The sequence below is a fragment of the Pygoscelis adeliae genome, unplaced genomic scaffold (assembly GCF_000699105.1).
Source record: "Pygoscelis adeliae isolate BGI_AS28 unplaced genomic scaffold, ASM69910v1 Scaffold22, whole genome shotgun sequence".
Taxonomy (NCBI): domain Eukaryota; kingdom Metazoa; phylum Chordata; class Aves; order Sphenisciformes; family Spheniscidae; genus Pygoscelis; species Pygoscelis adeliae.
In genome coordinates this window covers 2,333,438-2,358,028 of record NW_008824350.1, presented here as the reverse complement: position 1 = coordinate 2,358,028, position 24,591 = coordinate 2,333,438, and the positions used below count along the sequence as shown (strand labels likewise).

General features: G+C 38.5%; 1 protein-coding gene across 1 annotated transcript in view; it reads right to left on the bottom strand.

Annotated features, from left to right (window-relative positions):
• Positions 1-1,392: 1,392 nt before the first annotated feature.
• Positions 1,393-24,591, bottom strand: part of VPS39 (vacuolar protein sorting 39 homolog (S. cerevisiae)) — a 26,175-nt gene continuing 2,976 nt past the window's right edge. Inside the window, exons 5-25 of the mRNA XM_009319250.1 lie at positions 23,533-23,627; positions 22,202-22,300; positions 21,419-21,511; positions 20,000-20,183; positions 19,360-19,480; positions 18,872-18,992; positions 17,965-18,094; positions 16,648-16,790; positions 15,655-15,798; positions 14,958-15,099; positions 14,581-14,667; positions 11,085-11,158; positions 10,374-10,472; positions 10,008-10,125; positions 9,420-9,548; positions 8,845-8,947; positions 7,858-7,903; positions 7,093-7,242; positions 6,796-6,930; positions 6,102-6,193; positions 1,393-4,930 (exon numbers count right to left, since the gene is read on the bottom strand). Coding sequence (XP_009317525.1) covers positions 4,858-4,930; positions 6,102-6,193; positions 6,796-6,930; positions 7,093-7,242; positions 7,858-7,903; positions 8,845-8,947; positions 9,420-9,548; positions 10,008-10,125; positions 10,374-10,472; positions 11,085-11,158; positions 14,581-14,667; positions 14,958-15,099; positions 15,655-15,798; positions 16,648-16,790; positions 17,965-18,094; positions 18,872-18,992; positions 19,360-19,480; positions 20,000-20,183; positions 21,419-21,511; positions 22,202-22,300; positions 23,533-23,627 — 2,378 coding nt within the window. The 3' untranslated portion in view covers positions 1,393-4,857. The remainder of the gene's footprint in view (positions 4,931-6,101; positions 6,194-6,795; positions 6,931-7,092; positions 7,243-7,857; positions 7,904-8,844; positions 8,948-9,419; positions 9,549-10,007; positions 10,126-10,373; positions 10,473-11,084; positions 11,159-14,580; positions 14,668-14,957; positions 15,100-15,654; positions 15,799-16,647; positions 16,791-17,964; positions 18,095-18,871; positions 18,993-19,359; positions 19,481-19,999; positions 20,184-21,418; positions 21,512-22,201; positions 22,301-23,532; positions 23,628-24,591) is intronic.

Below are 24,591 nucleotides of genomic sequence, written 5' to 3'. Positions count from 1 at the left end.
AGCCTTCTCTTCTCTAGGCTGAACAACCCCAACTCTCTCAGCCTTTCCTCATAGGAGAGGTGTTCCATCCCCCTGATCATTTTTGTGACCCTCCTCTGGACCCGCTCCAACAGGTCCGTGTCTTTCTTATGCTGAGGGCTCCAGAGGTGGACGCAGGACTCCAGGTGGGGTCTCACCAGAGCAGAGTAGAGGGGCAGAATCCCCTCCCTCGACCTGCTGGCCACGCTTCTGATGCAGCCCAGGATACAATTGGCCTTCTGGGCTGCGAGCGCACATTGCTGGCTCATGTCCAGCTTTTCATCCCCCAGTACCCCCAAGTCCTTCTCAGCAGGGCTGCTCTCAATCCCTTCATCCCCCAGCCTGTATTGATATTGGGGGTTGCCCTGACCCAGGTGCAGGACCTTGCACTTGGCCTTGTTGAACCTCTGGTCTAGGACTTTGGCCATTTCAAACCCTTTTGGAGTTTCAGCATACCCTAAAAGAATATTTTGAAATAGAAAGAAAATTCCCATCTTACAAGCCAGAAGCAAAGCTGAATTTGTGATTGACTGTAGCCATTCAGAGAAGTTTCAGGGAGGTCTGAGTAGAGACACCACGATTTGATCTGCATTCGGATGTCTCAGAGAACATTAATTTACCACCACATCTAACCTCTCGCTATGTGAGCAGCCTGCACAAGTCCCCCTTTTGTTCTCATTTCTATGTAACAGTCTTGATTCTTCCACCAAAGGTTCTTGAAAAATTGTATAACAGGTAACAGCAGATTTTTTTTCAGTCTACTACTAAATATTTTTTAAAGCACAATAAAGGAAATTGTTTACTGGAAGTGATTAGTTTGTTAACAGCTGCTGACAGTTGGCTTGTCTGGAGCTTTTTATTAAAGAGCTTAACTGAATCAGCAGACCAAAAAAACAAACTTAAGTGTTTCAACAATTAGAAAGTGGCAGAGAATGTATGAAAGCCAGTAATGCAGCATGTCACCGGCTCCCTACAAACATGAGAATGTGACACATTCTTAGGAAGGTCCCATTCGTTAATCATTTCCTGTCATTAGTGTCAGTCACTAGATCAGAATTTAAGAAAACTAATAAAAGCACAGGCACTGACATTTCCAACATAAACAAGTCAGTACTAGTTAGTGAATCCACAGACTTACAGTCAAGGCACAGGCAAAAAGCAAACGTGATACCATTGCAAAACAGCCAGCAACTGCCGTAAAGCTCTCATGTGGTACCAAATGGTACGGTAAAGATAGACACTGGGCTGAAAAAGCAGTCTCTTCGCTTTCTGCATACCACTGCACTGAAAGTGAAGGAGTGTCATATTAGGTTTTATTTATCTTAGAAAAATTACAGAACCGTAAGTGTGATTTATTTATAGTTAATCTAATATAGCTCATGACCATAAATTACAGGAAAATTGAGGCAGCCTCACACAGTAAGATAACATGGAGAAATCACAATTATTCCCAACAGTTTATTACAAGGCAGTATATAAAACCTGTATTTTATCTTGTGAGTGCCCAACTGCATTTAAAATCAGGCTTACCTGTCTTCTCCTGAAGTTGTCCTCTTCCAGTGAAATCTCTGCGCAAGGATCACATATTTACAGAATTTCTCTTGAATTTTTCTCTCAAGAAAAACTGAAAGCTCTTTAGAACATATGCTTAAGAATTGTTTCATAGTCAACAGATCATCCATTAGCAAACAGTGTTTGTGTGCAGTTTTAGCTAGCTACAGACACCGTTGACAGCCAACTTAATATCCAAAGAGAAGCTACTTGCTTTTGTGATTTCCTAGCAGATTAAGAAAACAAACAAGAAAAATGGCATCAAAACATGAGGCAACAGAGATGGCCTCACACCTGGTAACTTTACTTCTGCTTGCATTAGCATCCCCACAGTGATAAAAGTAGATGCGTATCTACATTTCATTCAGATATTTTTTTTGTCAGCAAGCATGAACAAATGACACCATCACCAACTATACTAATGTACTTAAAATGTGCACAAATATTGCAAGGGACCCCTTTTGCTCCCATTAGCAGCACTGAGAGGAGAGCCGAGATGCAGCGACTTGCAGGTGCATAATTAGAAGAGATGAAGATTCCAAAGGTTTCGGTTTGGGGTTTTTTTTTGGTGGGTTGGTTTTCTCCAGAAATACCAATATACTCAATTGTCTGACATGGATACAAAGACTCTTCTTCAGTGCTGATATCTCCCATTTCTATAGAATGGGAAAACTTAAGATCAATATTCTACTTCCAACACTAGACTAGCCTATGACCTACAATTTAAGCAACTGCAAACCTGTGAACCTAAATATTTCCCGATTTGGTCACACAGAGCTCAACATTCCTCCCCACCTGGAAATAGCATACCCCCACCCCAAAAAAAACTGTCAGTAATTTTAGTGTTCTCTAATAAGTACGTATTTAATGGTATAAGAATTTCAAAAACATTCTTCAAAGAGAGAATACAAAAGTGTTTTAGTAGGATATTGAGAACATTCACAAGCATACTATAAACCTGTAGATCTAAAAACCAAAGCTGAGAAGTGATGACAGCTCTCATATGACATAGCCTCATTTGAGTTACACATATTAAAGCAGGAGTGATACTGGGAGCCCCTGCATTGGGTCTGATTTCCAGGAGAAAATGAGGACTAATATATAAAAACATTTACAGCAGCCCAGAGAAGCTTAACTGCACAATGACTGAAACACACACTGGTTCACAATATTTATTACAATCTATTGCTTTAGATAAACCTGCTGTATGGTTAGTAAACCCAAACCACATTATAAGAACCAACAAAAAAAAAAAAACATCACAAACCACATCTCTGTAAAAGGTATGCAATGGAGGTGAACAGAGGCACAACCTTAACCGTGAAAGTAAGAGCACAATGAAGATCCTCATATGTGAATACAGCTCTCCTGGTAGCAGATAATGAAGGTCAATAAAAATCAGACTAACAGTTCTAAACATAAGATAGGTAAAAATCAGAGCAATATTGTTATATCTGTATACAAAGAATACAGCGCCTTTTTAAATACCCTTCTTTCATTCTCAATGACCTGTAAACACAACTCTCCCAAACCATCTTCCCTCTGTACCTGAACGAGTATATAAAGATCTATACAGAATGTGCAAATCCAATGTAAGTATTTTTAGGCTCTCTTCTTCAAATAGAAGAAATACAAGGTTAAAAACATTACCACCACAGATTCCCTCTACCCAGCCTCTGCAGAAAGACATCAGTAGCAATACTGCCCAAGACATCCAAGTACAGAAGTAGCAAAACACTGGACCAAGAAATCCATAAGAATGCATGGCATATGAACAATAAATACAAACACATGTGGAAAGGGAAAAAACAAAGTTATGAAGGGAAACTATTAACACTGGCAAACAAAAGTGAATTAGGACTCGTCAGCCTACAGCAGATCTGTTCCTAAAAAACACTCACCTAACAATGGCTTAAGTAAACCTATAATGTTAGCTGAGATCCAGTTACACCGTAGGCAGATAGGCTTTATTTGTCTACTTCTTGATTAAGAGGCAGTATCTGGTAGTTACATGCCATGTTCTATACTATTTAATAATTACATATTTGTAAGTATTGCTAGACCAGGATGTTGGGAGTCAGATATCCAGCTATTGGGTTATTTGCTACTGCTGCCTTTTCATTACCACTGCACAGATTCTTTCTGCACCAATCAAACCTTTTAGTATCCCTCATACCAATCTGCTATAGATTAAAGTTTGTGGAAAAATAAGTTAGACAAAAATATTACAGCCTACAAGGAGTATGTTACAATCTAGTTTTTGTAGTTAAGACTTCTGGCCCAAGACTAACTTAAGAACAGTACCAGCCTGAGCAGAACAGTTCTAGAGCATTTAAAATAGAGAGATGTAGAAATAGTCTGGATTTTACTTCAATGCTGGAAAGTGAACCAGAGACCGAAGAACTTTATATACACACATCTCAAGTGTAGTCTAGAAGCTCAAGCAGTAACTATAGTTCACTCCCTTCAGAAGTCGCTTTACAGAGTGTTCTTCTTTTTGGTATGAGTGCAGATGTGAACTTATTAGAATAGTCTCTGAGCTTCCACTCATGCTAAGAGTGAACATATTCAGTGCAAACAACACACAAGTTAATTCAATTTACAGCTCTCAAACTAAAGTAAAAAGAAAAAAATGCTTACTAGTGGTATCTACTGTTCGTCTGACTACCTCCTGTGGAACTTCTGCTTATCAGAAGGTCAGGTGATAACACTGAATATCAATAAAAGGATTCCTTTGGCCAGCATTTAGACATTCCCATTACTGAGATGAAAGTAAAATTATACATTCTACGTCTAGAAATAGGCACAGAAGCCTCCTCTATGCCAAACACCTGGTGATCTCCATGCAACACTGGTACAGCTGCAAAGACTTTAAAGGAATTTTCTTTTTTGAAAGAACTATTTACATACAAGGCCAAATCACAACATTGTCACCCTATGGAGGTAAGTTTTATAGTAAAACTTGACTTGTGGTGAATGCCCAACAGCTGTCTAATAACTCATTCGCAAGGTTGGAGTGCAATACAAAACTCGCTACAAAAATCAGTTTCTGTTCCTCATCTGAGTACTGAGAGGTTCAGTGTAGTTGCCAGCACTATAACAACATGGTTGAAGTAATTTTCTAGTAAATCGATATTGCCAGATAGGTAGTCATTCCACAGTTACAATTGACTGCTACTCAGTATAAGAGAACCTAGCAACAAGCCTCAAAAATCTGAGGCGCATCAACTTCTTAAGTCGTCAGTTCTGAATTTCATATGAATGTTGGCATTATTGACCATGACAAGGTCAGGTGTCCAACGTGACTTCTTTGGAGCAGAAATAATGCACAACTATTGCATTAGGGTATCGAGCAAACGCACTGTAAAGAGACAGAACACAAAAATCAACAGTCAATACAAACAAACAGTTTTCCCTATTGAAACAAGAACATCCAAATTGTGTCAGAATCAGAGAAAGATGCTTACAAGAAAGTGTCACTTTGCTGTTTAAATTACAGCCTGAATATATTCTTGAGAAAACCAGACAAAAGAACTCTATGGATTTTTAAGAGTATCGTTTAAAAAAAAAAAAAATCTATTTTCATTTCTATAGGCAGACTACTTGGAAGTCACTGGTAACAAATTAAAGACTGGGTGACATACTGACATGATTGACCTCCAAAATTTTGTTGAAATTAACAGCATTAGAAAAATCCAAGATAACTAAAACAATACTGCATCTGCAAATTTAAATTCTGATGCTACATGCTACACACTAACAGCAAAAAATATGCACAGCAGTAAGTATATTTAGACCTATGTTCATTAAAATATTTTGGAAAAAGAACCTTTCCCTATCATTGTGAATGCTACTGACATCTCAGAAGGGTTCACATCAATAAGAGAAACAACAAATAAGCTAGTCATGTGGCATCTCACTAGAGTTCAAAGAGGAAAAAGAAAAAGTGCAAATAAAATTTGCATTCTATACCAACCCATAATTACCTACTAGGAATGGTACAAGAAAAGTTATTGGCATCCAGGTATCAAGTGAATTAGTTCTACTTTTAGATGTCCTAAGATGATTAGGCTACAAAATGTAAATCAGCCAGAGAACCACAAAGCCATCAGATATAGAAAACTATTACACATGTATTTTAGTTTGAGATTCTTTATATCATTCTTCTTAATTCGAGTTAAGAAGCAGGTAGTAGGCAGTGTTCTTACAAAATTTTCCAAATTCAGTATGAGAAATTATGCCTTCTAGAGTTGTGAAGTAAGTCTTATGGGTTTCTGAAGGGATTTTATTCTCCTTTGTTGAAAGCAGGATTAAACTCTTGCAATAAACTTCACTGACTAAAGCTTTAATGTTTTCCCAGCCACCCAGTTGAGTGATGTAATTTCCAATTCAAACACTCTTCAAATGTCACCCTCATATTGCTGTTCTCTCTGCGTATATACACGTTCCAAGTTTTGCCACATTCTTAGTTTAAGTGTACAAGATTCATACTTGATTCAGTTTCCCAAGCTTTAAGGCACATGCTCTCTCACCTGTTACCTATCTTCTTTTTACATACAGTGCACACCTTCTCCTCTGTAATAACGCACTTCACTTGCTGATGCAAGATCCGCTCCTCCTGGACCTACAGAAGAATGAAAAGAACCAAAACCTGCTCAAAAAGCAATGCCAAAGCAATGCCACACCACTGCTCCCTTCTAGCCCGGTGAAACTGAAACCTGTCACAATGTTTAATTTTCGGTGGCTATATCTACATTAGCAAGTTGTACAGCACAAAAGGTCTGTAGAGCCGAGCAGGTGGTATTGAACACCCAACACCCACACTATATGAACTGCAGGATTTTACTTTCAGCTCAGTCTGGTCCACAGACTAAGGCATTCTAATCACTAAGGGGCGTTCAGGTGAACTACTGAAGTGCATCATCTGGTTTAGTTTATTTGAAAGAAATCCAGTCCATGCTGTCCAAGATCATCCTGCAATGCACACCAGAGCACAGTGAGTCCACAGACTTACAGCAAAAGCACGCACCTCATCCAAACTAAAATGAGTGTATTTGCCATCTCCCAGTAAAGGGACATTCAATTTACCTGATGCACATCTATAATTTCAGGTGCACTACAGCACCACCTGGAGGACACACATCCCATATAAGGAACAGTTAATTTAAATATTGAACATCAGTTTTAAAACACCATTCCCATAAATGACAGGTGGTGGGTACTTACCCTCAGGAACTCAGCATGGAGAAGATTCTTGAGTACTTGGTTAAATCTTTTCTTCTGGGCATTTTCTTCAAGGACTTTCTCTAAGAAGATCCGAATCTCACTAATCTGGGTATTTGCTGGGAGTAGGTTTATCGCCTGAAGCAAAATATACTTAGTTAGGAAAAATCAAAAACGAATAGAGAACAAAATAGAATAGGAATTGACACATTTAGCTTGACACTATTACAATCTTCTCACTTGACTACTCCAGTACCTTCTGCCAACAGTACAAACTGAGTACTTACAAGTCTTTCTTACCTTGGTGGTATCCAGTTTGCTGTGATGTAGTTCCAAAACCTGCAGAGCAGCCTGCAGATTGGCTTGAGGCTCCAACACTTCCATCTTGATTGGTCCCAGGCAATGAACACTAGGTGGGGAGAGATACATCCGGAGCAGCGACAGATAGACCTGTTGCACAGAAAAGGAAAATTGTGAAACTACTGCATGCATCCACAATTAACAGTGCTGGTAGAACCCAGCAATGGTACTAGTAAGTTGTACCGATACCACTCAAAATTCTGAAGTGCTCATTTACGCAGCTCTTATCTTAAAACAACAAAAACTGAAAAGTATCAATGATGCTAAAGGCCTTTTAAGACTTACATTACACACTAAAGTTTTTCTATAAAAGTAGTTTTAATCACACCTCCCTCATCTTACATAACTCATTCATAATCTTTAGAAACCAACACTCCACTGCTTTTTAACATTAACTTTTCTGCAGAAGTATGTGGAATACACACACAGTATTTTGTCTTCTGAATTCCATCACAATTTTAGCTACAGAGTATACACTCAACTCCAGTGATAGGGTAACATTCTCAACAAATTTTAAAAAAATTAAAAAAAAAATCAATCATCTAGTAATTCCTAAATTCCAAGAGCTTATACATAGGTTCCTGTCCACCTACACAAACCCTGAAAAAGTATATACAGAGCATAAACTTTAAACTCCCTAACATGGTATGAATAGTCTAATACATCCTTACTGAAAAGGAAGACTGCAAAGATGAAGCTACTTACATCTTTGTTGCCATCTTTGTTTCTGTCATAATGTTTATGGCAGTAGCTAGAACAGAGAAGAATTAAGTGAAACGCAGGGACAGTTTTGGAACCCAGAGAATCAGTCCACAGAAATTAACATTTAAAAGCTTTGATTACTGAAGCCATCCAAGTTAAGTGACCGTACATCCAATTCTGATCAATTAATCAAGTTACACAACAAAATTACACCATTTACTCTGCATTACAATGCTGACAAAAAGGGAGGTTTTGTGCAAGTCTCCCATTTCCAATCGACTTAAAAAGCTTTCATGCAGAAACTAAATTTAATTCAGCTGTGTAAAAAAGGGAAAAAAGATGTCTCCAATCAATACATCATAGCATAAAAATAAATGTGTAGATATATCAAATTATTGTATCTGAATCGCAAAGAGAAGCTGTTTATTAGTGTACACTGCATACTGGGCCTGAATGTCCTCTACCAGACATTTGCTGAAACTAGCTTTAAAAAAAGCTATGTTGAACAGGTCCCAGTATTCAGATATACCTGCCAGTATCAGTTAATTCTATTTTCACCCAAGTACTTCAGATCCACTCAGAAGGTTCCCTGACACGATACATCTAGCAAAATACCATATCTTTACTAGAGAGGATTCTGCTAATTGAAGGAGCTTAACTTTGCCTCTGGACTAGTAAACATCTCTCAAGAGAGAGAAAGGAAGCAAAACAATATGCAGGAGTTCACAAGCTAAGGACAGGTGGAAACAACGAACTCACTGATGAGAGTCATATTGCTCTAAGAGCAATGACAGAAGAGCATGAAAAGGTAAGCCTCTAGGGTTTGGCATCATCTGTAATGAACAGATACCTGGAAGAGCCTAAAAGTCAAGAAAACATGGAAACCCAGAAGATCCTGAAGGCTTACAGTGTTCATACTTCACATATAGCAACATTTCGCTATACATCCTATCCACAGGGCAGTGAGTCAAAAAATATAGAACTTCTTACTTTTCAGCCATGCTGGTGTCCTTCAAAATATGAACATAAATAAACAGAGCTTGCTCATGCTTCCCCATACGACCCAAGAGCAGAGCACGTTCTTCTAGGAGACCTAGTGACAGCATGAACAATTAGTCAATAGCTACACAGAGAAATGACAACATAAGCTCGTTAGTGATCAGACTAACAGAAGGAACTATAGTCTGAGCACAGGTTAAAGTTACACTGAGACTGTAAGTCTACTTCACACTAGTCTCAGTAACATTTCATTAACTCTTAAGTAACCTTAGGATACAACAAACTTCAGATCTGTTGAGCAGTTCAGGCTCATCAAAAAGTTAGGGTAAATATTTAAGTGATGGGAGACACCACAAGGTCTTAGGTCAAGTTACAGGAATCCTGCAGAGACTAGTAAACCCAACTGTGCCAGCAAAAACAGAGTTAGTATACACACCAGTGGCATACAACTACAGATACAGCCATCTTTTCTGTTTCTAGTTACCCTGATTCTACAATAAATGAGGAGGTTTTGCTGTACAATGTGATAAGCTAGGGTTTAGTTAGCCTACGGAAACTGAACTCACCATCAAAGGGGAAGTCACTAATTAGTCGACTAGGCTCATACCAGCTAGACTTCTCCAGAAAAAGTAGAAGCTTTTTGCGATAATCCCCCAGGTCTCCTCCTTCCTCCCCAGCAGGCACTGGAGTTTTATCTATACGGAAGAAAGCAACATAAGCTACATTAAGACAACTATTTCACTACACTAGCACACAGAAGATGATAAACAAATCATTATGAGGAGGAACCAAATGCTGATGAAACTGTTATATAGGCTGGGATTCTGGTGCACCTGCCAAACTACTTCAGCTCCCTAAAACAACAGACTCAGTTATTCAAGACCCTTCCCTACCCTTAACATGTAGAATTCAGGGAGCAGTAGCTGCCGTCACACTTAATCATGAACAAAGTGTCACTTGGTCCCTTAAGATCTCTAGGGAGGCAATAAACTAGACTCCCCTACAAACCCTCAACTTTTTTTGTTCCAGTTCCTTCATCACTTGGGATACCTTCTTCTGGATATGAGCAGGGAAAGCTTACAGCAATACACTGCGAAGGCTCCCCTGTGCTGTCCCATGCCCCTGGTCTTCCCACCAGAAAAGGCTAAACATACCTGCAGGGAAAGAATTGAGATATTCTTTCATTAAGCCCTGCACTTTCTCACAGTACAGCTGGATCAGACAGTTGTGAAAGTCTGCACCGGTTTCTTCCCAGACATGAATGATGTGTTCCTGTAAATACATGTTCAGTTTCAGTTACAGAAATTTCCTCTGGGAAGTAATTTGTTATAAGCAAGCAACAGTTCCATGCTTGCCTTTACCAAGCCTGACTTCCAAGATTTTAATTATTTTTTCTTTGCACAACTTATGGCAAAGCTAGCATTCTCCGAGACAGCACCAGGCTCCAACACCTGGAGAACTAAAGCCTTACATGTAACGTTGTCCTGAATGTAATGCACCAGTACAGATTGAGCTCTTACCAGATAAGGAATAGTCAAGCTTTTAAAATTTTCTATCAAGAAACTGAGCACTTTGTCTCGTGGCAAAGCTTCCACTTCAGGGAGGTCTTCTGTAAATATCTGTTAAACAAAATTTTATTTACAGAATGGTGATTTTTTTTTTTTTTTAATTTAAGTGCCACAGTATTTTCTGAGACACTGAAGCCCGGCATATCGTCACATATGTCCAAAGATAAACACAAGAAGTATAAGAAAAATCTGAGCAGCTTATTTAGGCACTCAGAAGCTACCTCGCATCTGAAAGGATTAACAAACATCCCCACCTTAGTTAACACTCTTTTGTGGTGCCCAACGCTTCCCAAATATAGGAAGTCAGTTCTATATGAAAGGGGAAAGGGAAAATAAGAAAGGCAAATTAACATTTGACATTTAAATATTCAATCAGGCTCTTGCGGAAAAAGCATGACATCAATAACATTAAATGTTGTATCAAAGGTTGCTAGCTACTTATTACAAGATAAGGTATTCCAAGAATGGAAAGCATGAGAAAAACTGAAAGGCTGTCCTGCTCTATCTACTGCTAATCTTACCACAGTACTGAACATAGAAAATATAAATTATATATTTAATTTGATTTAGCATTAATACATGGTTTCTTACACTGAGTTCTCCCAATTGCATACACTGCACTAAGAATATCAGTGGCAAGGTGCCCGTTTCAACCACACTTACCTTCAGTCCATCTTCAGGAAAATCTCTTAGCACCCAAACAGAGTAGGAAAATACCAAGTGCAAGTTCTCTGTGCCTGGAATACAAAAAGCAGCAGTGCTCAATGTTAAAATCCTAAAGATCTATCTACTCCCAACACAACCAGGTGCTTTCAGACCCAGCAAAGCTTACTTTACAGGAAGAATCCGGTTTGGTTTTTTTCCCCACTCAGTCTAGCCTGGAATGTGTGATTTGCTTAAGTCACAATTTCACTACTTTACAAACATAATTTTAAAAAGGAACTAGAATTAACTCAAATACTAAGTGCTACCAAATGTAAACAGTTCAGACCAAAACCAAGCTCATTTGTCTTAATCACATTCCAAAAGTCTTCCCTTACAATTTGTTTCTACTAGGGTAAAAAAAGACTGTACTTTCACATATGTAATTTCCTTCAGTCCATTTCCAGGCTGCCAGTCTAATGACTTCTATAAGCAAAGGGTCAAATACTTCGTAACAAGTAGTAAAGCATCATAGTACTGAAGTAACTGGCATAGAAACTTCATGACAGGTAATAACTTTTCAGCTTTTAAGAAAATTTAGGACCTGCCTCTTTAAAATAATACTTTCAGTTGGACAATTTAGTTCACAAAGTTTATAAAGCATGTTAGGAAAACAAGACTTTCCCCCACCCTCCTGATCAGAACCCACCCAGGCATTCACTGCCCAAACAATGCAACAACACAACTATACAAGAAACAGAAACCTATGCCAGCCCTATAAAAAGGCAGCCATTGTTTGCTTTTCTTCATCCCACAATATCATCAGGAGTAAGTTACTTTTTAAATATTTAAAACAAGCAGCATCCTCACAGTAGCACTATTTTAAAAAACAGAAAATGAGTGCTATGAAGTGAATTAAAATAGCCCCCAGAAAAGCCAATTTCAAAGTTTCAGAAACAAAACAGTGACTTGGCAAATGGCACTAAGGTCACGGGTCTGAAATTATCTGACCTTCAATTAACCTTCTGAATTAACAGGACATTGTATGGTAATGGGTTCGCTAACCTCACTGAGAAAATTTAAATAAAGGACAGGACAAATCACAGGAGTAAGTTCTCATGTAGAACAAGAGACAGAGAAGAGAAAGTCTTAACTCCTTATAAACAAGAGCGTGAGAATAATTAGAACAGCTCCTTTCCAAAACACTGATCAAGTTACCTTTGCTGAAATCATGACCAAATCAAACATGAAGTTACAACCTACTCAAAACACTCAAGATGGCAGAAGGAGAGGAGGAACTCATCAAGTAACTACCAAAGCTTATAGATCAGAATACTAAAAGGCCAACATCGCATCACAAAACAAAAAAACGGGCTCCCTCAGCACATAACATTCAGCTGCGTGGGGATTTACACTGAAGATCACAGGCAAGAATGTTTTGTGCTGCTAGAATTAAAGCAGACACCGAATTTCTAAACTTTCTCAGCAACAGATCCCTAATTTAAATATAAGCTGTAATACAAAGAAGTTCTGCATAACACTTCTAACAGATAAAGAATACTGTAATACAGAGAACTATCTACCACCCAATCAAATACATCATTCTCCTGTGCCTAACTCTGCACAGATATATAATTATATTATGCACAAAAATATATATAAATATATATTATATATAATAATATATATTATAAATATTATATATATACACTTATATATGCAAAAAAATATACTTATATTTTTGATGGGCATGGCCAATCACATGGCCAAACAATTAATATTTGCTTTGATGCAATAAACAATAAGTACTTACTCTGTTGACACATGGCAAGTATCAAACCCAAATCAGTAATACATTCTTGATGACTTAAAAGACCACAGCTACAAGCCTGGATAAAATTTTCTATAATTACCTGAGAACTATTTAAGAATATTTCATTAAATGCCCAAAAACCTATAGACAAGAGATGACTGAAGAAGAGTTTCTACTTCACTCAGAATGTAAGTGAAAGCAACTAAAAATACATCCCACATAATTAAAATTAAAAAAATAATTTAAAAAAAAATCAATTATTACTTAGATTAGAAGCTCTTAACTACAGAAGCCTCACCAAAGGGGGAGCAGAGGAAAAAATCTGTAGAAACCCCATAGTCTGAAATGCTTTTACCATCTTATTTAAGTGACTCCCAGAAATGACACTTATCAATTAATCAAAGCAGAATGGGTAGTGCAGTTAAACACACACACACACACAGTATTACATTTCTGCTATTTACTTGGGGGGAAAAGCTGCAAGTGACATTAGCATAAAACATGCCATTTATTAGCAATAGTTAACTTTCTAGATTGTTTCCACTGTATTTCATTACTCTGAAGTGAACAGACCCGAATATTCTTTATCAGTTTTAAGAGCTGAGCAAGAAGCATACAGGAAAACTGATTTTCAGGAGAGTCCTGAAACACCAGAGGAGCTCCAGAAGACTAAAAGAAATTTAGCAAGCTGCCAAGATTTTAGAAAAGTATTCCAGACAACTTACATAATTATAGGTCTTAAACATCAATTTCAGGTAAAACAAATGAACAGCTGACATAGGTAAATCTAGATGAATTTATCAAGATGACAGAATTATTTTTTAAGTTAGATTAGAAGATCACTTCTCTTAAGATGACTGATGTTACCAAATGACACCAATGAATAAGAAGTGTAAGAGAGACATGGCACAAACGGGAGAGGTCTCAATGTCATTGTAAGTAATGTATTATCATTGAATAAACATGTTGCTAACAGAAGCCAGGAGGAGTTCTTAAAAGAAGTAATTGTAGGAGGGGGGGGGGCGAAATCAAAGTTTGCCAACAGTGTAAGACTAGGACATGAACATAGGTATTTCCCTCATAAACTACTCACTACCAAACTAGTAGTGTGATACATTTAAAGAGTTGTGCATTTAGAAATAAATAATATTATTGGATGGGACGGGACTATTCTCAAAAGTAGCAAAACCGAAAAAGGACTTGGGAGTTCACAATGAATAGTCAACTAAGCAGGTTCCTATTGTGATGCTGTGACCAGCAACTACAACTGTTAGGTCATAACCTAGATCTACCTATACACAGAAAACAAAAACTTCATATAGGATTCTTCAGCTCAGGAAAGATACTGCAAGACCCAGCAACTGGAAGTTAGACTTTCAGCTGGAAAGCCTAACCCAGAAGTTAGACTTTCCTTTCGTCAGTGATGATAAATCATCACTGGAAGAAAACTCAAAATACTATGGCATATTTTCTACCAATGGAAAATTTTATCAGAAGTAAGGAATGTTTTCCAATAAGATAGTCAAGTTTCAACAAGACACTCATGAACTAAACCTTGAAGCTTGCATCATGCAAGAAACCAGACAAGATGACAAGGATACCCTTTAGCTTGGTAAGTCTCTAGCAAGTTGCTGACAGTAGAATAACCACTAAGCCAAACAACAGTAACACCTTCACAAAAACAATGCTCTCCTTCACACTCACCCAAATGCTGCAGATATTGCACTGTCCTCTCATGACCCTTCAAAGGTGAGTTGGCTTTCTTCGACTGATCCACCAGTACCTGTAATGCTTTCAGAAAAACAAAAAGGTTCATTCCTTTGTAACCACAAGTATCGTTCCAACTTGAACCACAAAAAAAGTGCATTTTTCTTGTTCTGCTACTGGAGGCAGAACAAAGTTTTATTTTAAACACATAGGCCAAACGGATAACAGGAACAAAGACCGATTTAATCACAAGACAGACCCAGAAACAAAGTCTCTTCAGAATATTGCCTACTCACTGAAGACAAGTTAAAACTCAATACTAGGAATACATGCTCCTGTCCCTTCTCCTCTCCCCTCCCCAACCTCATACCTACCTTTCTCATGCAGACCTTTCTTCTCATACAGTATTATGAGCTCACTATATTTGTGTGCCTTCTTTAGTACATGCTCACTCTCCTCAATGTGGCAGTGATTGTTCTCCAGACGTAGCAATGGTGCCACCAGTGCTACATTTGTCTGCAAGCAAAAGGGAGCACTTAAACATGCACACCTCCTAAGCTTATAGTACAAAAACATGAGTTGGAAGGGGGGGGGGAAGTCTTATAGCATAAGAAGTGACAGCTTAACATCTTAGATTAAGGCCCATCTTCCTTTCCCTAATTTGTTGGGACAGAAAGAAAACAACATAATGAGAGCTATTCCCCCCCTTCCAGAAGAGAGGTGAGCTTTGAAAAACATCGTGGACAGCAAAGATCATACTCTCCTGCATTTAACAGTACAAGGCAACATGAGAAGCATTCATTAGAACTTCAAAATACACAGGCAAGGCCACGTTCTTCTGACTGAGGCAGCAACCAGAAACAGACACATCTGCTTTATTCCATTAAACTACTTCCTGACCAGTGAGCAAACCAGCTAACACCAAAGTTTCACAGACCATTTTTAGACCACAGACAGTTGCCTGAGAATTTCTGAAGTAGCTCCTTATCCTCCTTCTCAGACATTTCAGCCTGAAATTCCAACAGAGCTTGCATGGTAAAGGAAAGGCCTGTAAGTCAGGCAGAAACTCACATGGAGGTAACACTTTAACAGGGTGGTATCAATGATTTGTAGCAGCTTCTTTTTGGATTTGATCGTGGGTGTTCCTTCCATGAGCGGTGAGGTACTGGACTGATGGTCAGAATCATTTAGCTTCTTCACCAGCTGACTTCTTTTCTGCAGGACATCAAATGAAATTTTAACAGGAAAAAGCCATGGATTTCTCCATCCCACCTCAGCAAATATAACCCACCAAGTAAAAAGACTAAATTAAACCAATTTAATAACTTGTTTTAATCAATTGTTTCCTAAAGAATTTTTATTGTTACTAACTGTTCAACACATCACCTTTCCAACCACGTTCAGGTGTATACATTTGTTTTGCAAATTTATAGTTTAGTGTGTTTAGTCCAGAGTCTTGAGAAATAGTCAGAAGGAAACTTGGTTAACCTGAACAGAGACATTTTAGAGAAGGCAGGAGACATTTAAAACATTTGGAGAACAATTTAGGTTTTGGACTACTAGGCACAAAAATTATTCTCCTTCAGACACAAAATTCCTTTTAGTCTAGTAAGAAGGAATTCAGATTCCAGTTACAACAAAATAAAGAGGACAGGAAGTTACAATACCCACCACCTCCTGTTCCACCTTTCAATGCATGCTTTTGACATGTCTCCTGGATAGACTGCCCTCCACAATAGTCACCAAACAAAAACAGAAGATCAAGAGCTCAAGCCGCCTTCAGAAGGCTACTAGAAATAAAATAGTGGACTCATTCAGATCTGGTCCATGAGTAAGTTTTGTCCAGTCCTCACTAAAGTCACGTGTGACGTCTTCCACATATCTGCGGGGCACCTCACGTCTTCCAGTTCCCCTGCTTTCTCATAGTTTCCAACCACGAAGACAGCCCATTAACACTAGCATGACAGAGCTGGAGTAGGCGTACTGCTTCCTGCACAAAGTTAACCAACAAAGTGTGCTAAAACTGAATAACCCTGCTCTAAAAACAGATATAGGAGCACTCACTTGAGTTAGGTAGTCTATCAGAGCTAAATGTGCCTTCTCCAGCTCTGCCCCAGAGAGCCCTGGCAGGGGGTTGGGATACTGTAGCTGTTTCCTGTAATCTGTGGGCAGGAGGTCAGGATACAGACCCATCACATGAGTGGGATCTACGCAAAAAATAACTAGTATTAGTAACCATTCATAACATTATTTTTGCAAACTCGTAAATGTATGTAACCTTTGAGCAAGCTTAGCTTTCCAACAGAGCTGTTTGTAGTCAACTTGTATGTCCACAAGGTTACAGATAACATAATTTGCTTATTACAGAAAAGAAGCTAAAACAAGGCACAAGAAGCAAGAGAAAGACTGTTTCAAAGTCCAAGCACAACAAGTTCCAACCTGTGCACTTGGCACACCTGGAGGACAAGTCATTATTATAATCATCTTACTGCTCTTCTTGCAGAATCCCAGCATCACCAACTCTGACAGTAGGACAGGATTTCTAGGAAGAAGCTATGTTTTAAGAGATTTACTGTACTTTTGAAACAAGAACTGAATAGCACCATCTGTAACTAATGAGCACCCGTTTTCATGGAGTTTAAGCAAATTCAAAGTTACTGCCCTCTAATTTAAGTTCAAAGTATTTTGAGTTCTCAGTCCTTTTCTTTCATTGTAGTTTTCCAAAGTAAATATGATGTTAAGTGTCATCAAAAGTTCTAGGTTTAAATGCACAAGGGATGTGCTGTCAACATTAGAAGAATCTCAGTCTTAAGCACTGTTCTATGGTAGAGTACAGTCTTCAGGTGTTCTTCCAATAATCCTAGTACAAACCAGAGGAATAGCATCAGAGGCTATTTTGACTTCCAAAACAACAGAAAAGTTTCCTGGCTTCAGTAGCTTGGTTCATTAAACAGGAAACAGGGTTAAGGGTCCTCAGTTTGGTCTGAGCCCAAGGATTTAGCAAATCTACAGATGTTCCTTATTTTTCATTCCAAGCTACAAGTAGGCTTTTGGCAGTTGCTGAAAGCCTCAACTTCAAGGGTCTTGTGTACATGCTATGCAAGCTGTAAAACAGCCTACAATACAAAAATATTCTGCACAAATTCATGATTTACCTTAACTCACCGACTGAAGTTAATTAAGTACTATAACCAGTTTCACAAAAAAAGCTAAATAGCTGCCTAGGCTACCTGCCATTCACAGCGGACTGCTCTGCACAAGACATCCCTATTTTAAAATAAAAACAAAACAGAAAACCAACAAAAACCCTCACACGATAGTCTGTGAGCTTCATTTTATTCCTCCTAACCCAGGTATCTCAATGCCAACCCAAGCACTTACCTGTACCAAGCTTGGCAAAAACTTGCATGGATTCATCAAAGCGCTTCTGGCAGAAGAGGTTGAAGGCAAAGAGGTTCTTTATGTGGTGAATTTGTTGTCGCTTCTCACTATCTGAATCATCTTTCATTTCCTACACACAAATTAACGAACACTAAAAACTCTTGGGCCTCATAAATGAGAATGAAACACTAAAGAAATAACAGGAGTATTATCCTTTGGAGAGAATATGAAGATGAAAAAGGATAATCTTCCAAAGTTAACACCTCTGATGGTGATTCTCGGATGCTATGCTTATTGTGTCACTGAGATAACCTGGAGGGTTTGAGAGCTACCTCTGGTTATTTATATACTCACTCTATCACAGCAACTATCTCTTCACTCATTTGCCTTTTCAATATATTTTTTTTTTAAGTTAGCAATACAAAATGCAATTAATTCATTTTAATGTAGTTCCAGGGAAGTTTCCAGAAACCAGAAAATCCTAAAACAGTAATAGCAATATATTAAACATACTGCTTCAGCATCTCTAAGCAATTATTACATTTCAGGAGTAATACGAAGGGCCATTGCAAAAAATCCTGGTTATTTGACAAAACAAAACACACAACTCCAAGCAAAACTGTTTACAAGGAGTCTGAAGGTAACCGATTAAACAGCTAAGAGAGATCATCTTTCACATACAAGATGATATCTCAACATCTAAACCACAATAGATCAACATGGAGAAATGGCAGCACAAAACTAAAATTTAAGTCAAAAAAGGCTAGAGTTTACCAGTTTGTGCAAAGTGGGCAGTAGGGAGGTTAAACTCTCCAGACTAGCTACAGCCAAGCAGCAGGCAAACATTCTTTTCTGTACTTTTGCACAAGTGCATCCACTGCAAACCCAAAGGTTTTTGAGTACTTACTGCCAACTGCAAAGCCAACTCAAACTGCTTGTCCTGCAGAAGCTGCTGGATCTGTGTGGCTATGGACACCGGAATGAGCCGCCAAACAAAGTGATTACTTGCCACATATATAATATTTGTGCTGTGAACAATACAAAAAGGTCAGTTACTAAGTTCCAGCACTGAGAAAGGAGCAATACCCTATCCAAAAAAAACAATCCTGGTTAATACACACATGGATCAATCAGATACAAGGGCAACTTGAGCAATATTGCAAAGAAGAAAGGAGAAGAATATATCTCCAGTGATCAGAAATTCCCAAAGACACTCAACTCTATCACTTACTCCTCAAGGTATGGCCTCCATCCATCTGTTCATAAAAAACAGACTGCTTCAATGCTACTTCTTAAGCTGAGGAAGTTAGAAAAGCTCTTCCTCTCCCAGTTTTTCAGAGTGCTACCATACACTCAGACAGCCCAACAAAAGTAATAATCAGTTATACTCAATACCCTCCAGAGGTGATGAAGCGTGGTCTCTGCAGCTCGATACTCTGTACCAGCAGCCGGGGTTCAAAAGTACGGATCTCCACATACCTTGGCAGAACAGCAATGATATAGGGAGGCTGGTGTTCTATTAGTGAAACAAGTGAAAAATACAAGTTGATTGCTCTCAAGTATGCCTTGAAACAAGCCATGACTTAAAGTAAGGATTCTCTTCAATTTTTTTCCCCTTGAAATGTGTCCCTTTTTTGCTTATTAAAAACAAAACTCAACGCCCAACGCTGACAGCAATTTGCTAGTGACTACTACCAGGCTTTTTGTTCATCTTTCAACAGAAGGAATTTCTGTGGCACTCAGGTGCTCAGAAGAACTACAGTGCTTTAACACACTACCTTCCATTTCAAATCTTGTCCCTTTATAAAAGATATGCAATATGCCTTTCCGAGGAGGAGATAGGCATACAGACTAGAAGCAAAGAAAAGGAAGAAACAAACACATGAAACCTTCCACACTCAGAGTACAACTTGAAATACTTTAGAAACTGTCACATTCCAAATCCAGCTAGTTTCTAAATACTGGGAACGTAATGATTTTGTCATATACAAAGGAGTAAAGAAGCAAATTTTAAAAAATTACTGCTAATTCTCACCCATGGCTATAGGAATATCTGTCCAATTCAAGGCACATTTCTGAGTACAGATCCCTTCCTCATTGAGCACAACTGTTAGATCATCTTGGCCAACTGCAACTTTTCCATCTGCTACAGGAGCTACCAATGGTTCCAGCTGCTTCCCTGTGGGAAACAGTTCTTTGATGGATCCTTTTCCATCCACCTAGGATAATAAAGAAAATTTTAAAAATGTTTTTCAAAATAACCTTAATTTCAAAGCTGCATAAGACCAAAGCCAAAACCCCCCTAGAGGGATTTACAACCCAGACTAATCACTAACAGGACAAGTACAATTTTAAAGAGTAGCAATAAAATTCTCTGCATATCATCATTTATCTTGCTTATACATCATTTGGAAATCAAGACGCTTTTGTGTCTGAGATTATATATTCCTGTTACTGTAACAGTAGCTGAGCACATAGTTCATACAGGTGTATAAAATGCATAGCACAGTAGCAACATCAGTTAAAGTGTCCAAATACTTCTTGGTGTAACCAGATTATTTCATATAGGCCAAAACCTTAACATGGTTTTATTCTGGCATGAGTGAGCATTGCCACATAAAAAAATAAAAGCCAAGCAACCTGCCTACCCTTTTTCCCTGCCCTAGCCACTCATTCTTGTGGCCACATGCTGTTCAGGGAACTGAACCCACCCCAAAAAAAAACCCACTCGTATCGCTAGAAAGGGAGGAATCAACATTAGGAGAGGGCTGCAGAAAGGCATCACTTCTTTTGTGAGCAGTGTCAGTAATTTTTACAGTCACTTGAAACTGTGCAGTCTTCCTGTCGACTACAGATCAGTGTTGCCACCCACGTACACACACACACACGTGATGCACTTCATCTCATTTTCCTATAATATCAGCAGATGCCAATTGTAAAGGCAGAAAAGAGAATCAAATATAGCTGTCAAATGAAGCATAGGTGGATACTAGATTAACGACAGTAAGTTTAAAGACTTTCAAACTGAAACGACTACAGTTCAGCAAGAGAATCAAAAAAAAGAAAAAATGGTTAAGCTCCACTGTCTGCCAGATAAGAAAATACTCTTGGTCTTTTTTTCCCTTTTAGAGCTATCTCCTTTCTTAATACATTAAATAAAACGCAAGCTTACACAGACTGCCGCCAATCCAAAATATATCTTTTCCAATGCCTTTTTTTCTGCAAGAGCTTCGAACGCTGGTTTCAACAGTGATAAACAGATCGCTTCCTGACAAAACATCAGTTTAAAAGGACAGACTTAGACTGCCCTTTCCAAAACCACATATAGCAAGAGTACCATATGCTGTTTTTCATAAACGTCTGTTAGCTAAATCCCTGAGCACAGGAGCAACCTCCATAGCATCCAATGCTATCCAAATCTTCTTAAACACCGTATTCCAAACCCCAGTCTTACCCGTATCAGGTAATAGTCCCTCTTGAAGCCTACACAGATGGAGTTTTCACACCAGGCCATAGACTTGGGTACATCAGGTACACTGAAGTCCCCCTGAGGAAAACAGGTTAAAACAGCTTTTCAAGAGAAAAGCAAAAGTCAAATCTGGCAACACAGAGTGTAACAGGCAGGACTGTTGTTGACACTGTATTCCCCACCACACAAGCCCAACTTCTGCTGGTCAAGGAATGGCAGTATTCAACTAAAAGGCTAGATTCCTGCACAGTAGAGGTGTGCTTTGAGTTAGCTGGTAACTTCTAGAAGAGCAGCCTAGCTGAAAAATTCTCTACCCACTTCCATTGGTTATTTTTATCATTCTGGTATTCACAACTGCAGGTGTCTGTGCTTGCTGTCAGTAACTACCTTCTGACTTAATGACATACCTGGAAAACTTTGTGTAGAAGTAGACCCACTTCCATAGTGTTATTTTTAGGTGTACATTTATAGAGGCTGCACGCTAATACATCTCACTGACTTACACGTGTACCACAATCAGAACGTTAAAATATAGAACACAGCCTTTGATTTAATTTATGAAACTGTATTAATGCCATTAATTGTGATTTCAACCATGTATTTTCACTTTTATTTGCTGCTTCATTGTTAAATCACTGCAGAACCAACAGAAGACAACGTTCTGAAAGTCAGTAGTGCCTCTGAGGAATAGGGACTGCATAGCAAGCAGTAAAGAGCAACTACTCTCCTTGTTGAGACACGCTAGACTACAGAAACAACACAACTCACCTGGAGTTCATGGAACTCTCTGTCCTTCCAAAAATAAAGTTGTAGCTTCTTCCGCACTGCCACACACATTCTCAGCACCTCTTCTCCTGTATCTGACTGCTGTGAAAATAGACAGGCCTCACTCATAGGCACTCATAAACTAAGAGGCAAGTAAGATAATACAAGGCCAAAAGAATCCTCAGCCTGAAGCAAAGCTGTCAGCTTAAGAGCAGCTTTGTTCATCCATGCCAGAAGGGCATTCCCTAAACAAGGAAGCAAAGAGAGAAGGGGGTTGGGATACTTAAAAATGAACTTTGGCAGGAAATACAAAGAAAAAAAAAAAGCACCAAAGACACACACACACAAACAGAAGATAAGCAGAGAGCTATCAGCCCAGCCCTGAAGACTAGGATAAATAGCTTGAACTCTATGCAGTATAGGAGAGGGGAAGAAATGGAACAATGCAAAGAATGTGTTAGACTGATAAAAACATTAATAGCTGTTTAATATTCTAGCCTACTGGAAAAGTTTCCTGACAAGAAATACTAGCAAAGCTAAGTGTCTGTACACACAAACAATAAGGCGCTTTGGAATGACCAGATTTAAAGGTGCTTTGAAAGACATCACTAGTTTTAACACCTAGAAAACCCTAACTACTTATTAGAATATATTTAATACTAACCTCCCATAGGGCAAAGAGATAAGAAGCGATGAAGAAGAAGAAGAGATAAGAAGCGATGAAGAGCACTAAGCCATCTCTTCTGGTTATGAATAAGGTTTCTGAATGACATGGGTAGGCTAAGAAACTCACTTGGACAGAAATGAGTCATTTAATAAACCACAGATTGCTATACCTTATGGAACCATTTTATGGCCTGAATCTACCACAACTGCCGTGGGACTCCTTGGGCCAATACAGCTTAACAGAAATAAAAATGTAACAAAAACAGTGATGGAGATGCTTGGTGAACAGAACCACTGTTGGCTAGTACACTGGCAAGTTAAGGGAAGGGAATAGCTTTTATATTGAAGAGGACCTTTCAAAAAGAAGACAGTTGAAGTTACTACAGGATAAAAATGCCCTGAAGTTTTGTACCAGGAGGTTAAAGGCTGCAATCACAACAGGCACAGGAAGATATCTTATGAAGCACAGGAAAAAAAATAAGGTGACTACATTAAAAATTGTTGCCTTAAGCAAAGCTTCAACATCCAGTAGGTACTAATTTTAAAGAGCACTAGTACCCACGCAACTTGCACGTAACACAAAATTAACAAACCGAATCTATACAGCGACACAAAAAACCTTATTACAAACAGTAAGGACATCTGTGCCATTGTGTTCCTCCTCTTACCTGAAGATCACAAGTGAAGAGAGATGCACCTTTTGCCTTGGAAACTGTGGTGATTTGTTGAAATGTCAACAGGTCATGGACATAAATGTTATTTTCTGTTTTAAACAAAATTCCAATTATTATTCAGTATTTAATACATGTAGAGCTCATTGCTAATTCAAATAAGTTATCACATTTTATATTTACATTAAAAGAACAACTTGTGAATCTAAGAGCTGCAAGAAAAGGAAAAGGAATGTTTTCCCAAAAGCTGAAAAGTGCTAAGGCATATACAAATACAAGACAATAAATGCAGAAAAGATGACTAATACCAGCGTTGGTAAAATTACATGACAGAACTGAGAACAGATGCTAACCAGGGAGAGGAAGTGGGAGCGGAAGGGACAGCAAACAGGCCAGAGCAGAGCAAGTTCATCATGGAAGATTATATGAACAAAGACCATTTTGAACTGGCTCCTGAAATTAGCGGAAAGTGAACAGTTGCAAATGGAGGGTGCTGTGGTCAAGTTTTTGTACGCACGAGGACGCAGGCAGCAGAAATCTACGCATGCTGGAGTCGGAAGTTTTTGAGATCATAAAGAAGGGAGTAGCAACATAAGCAAAAAAAGACATAGGAAGATCATAAGGTTAAACAAATATAGCCAGAGACAAGCAAACTTAGATCTTCCACAAGATGGTAAAAGATCACCATCTGCATATAAACTGAATTTGGTATAACACATCAACAGTAAATTTCATACATCAAATAAGTTTGGACAGAAGTTTTAGCCCCTATCATACGGTGCACACACATACGCGTGCATGTATGTATACATACACATGCCAATACAGTCAAACGATATGTATGCACATGTATATATACACACACACACTTTAGTGCACGTATGTATTTTTTCATTTTTAATCACAAAACTTAGCGTTAATACTTTGTTCTCCAAGCTGGCTTACGACAAGCAAAGCTGCTTCTCAATCTATGCTGCATAATGCTTCCTCTGCAAAGTGAAAAAGCCTAAATCCTACACAATGACTTTTCAACAACTAGACTACTATGCAGGTATG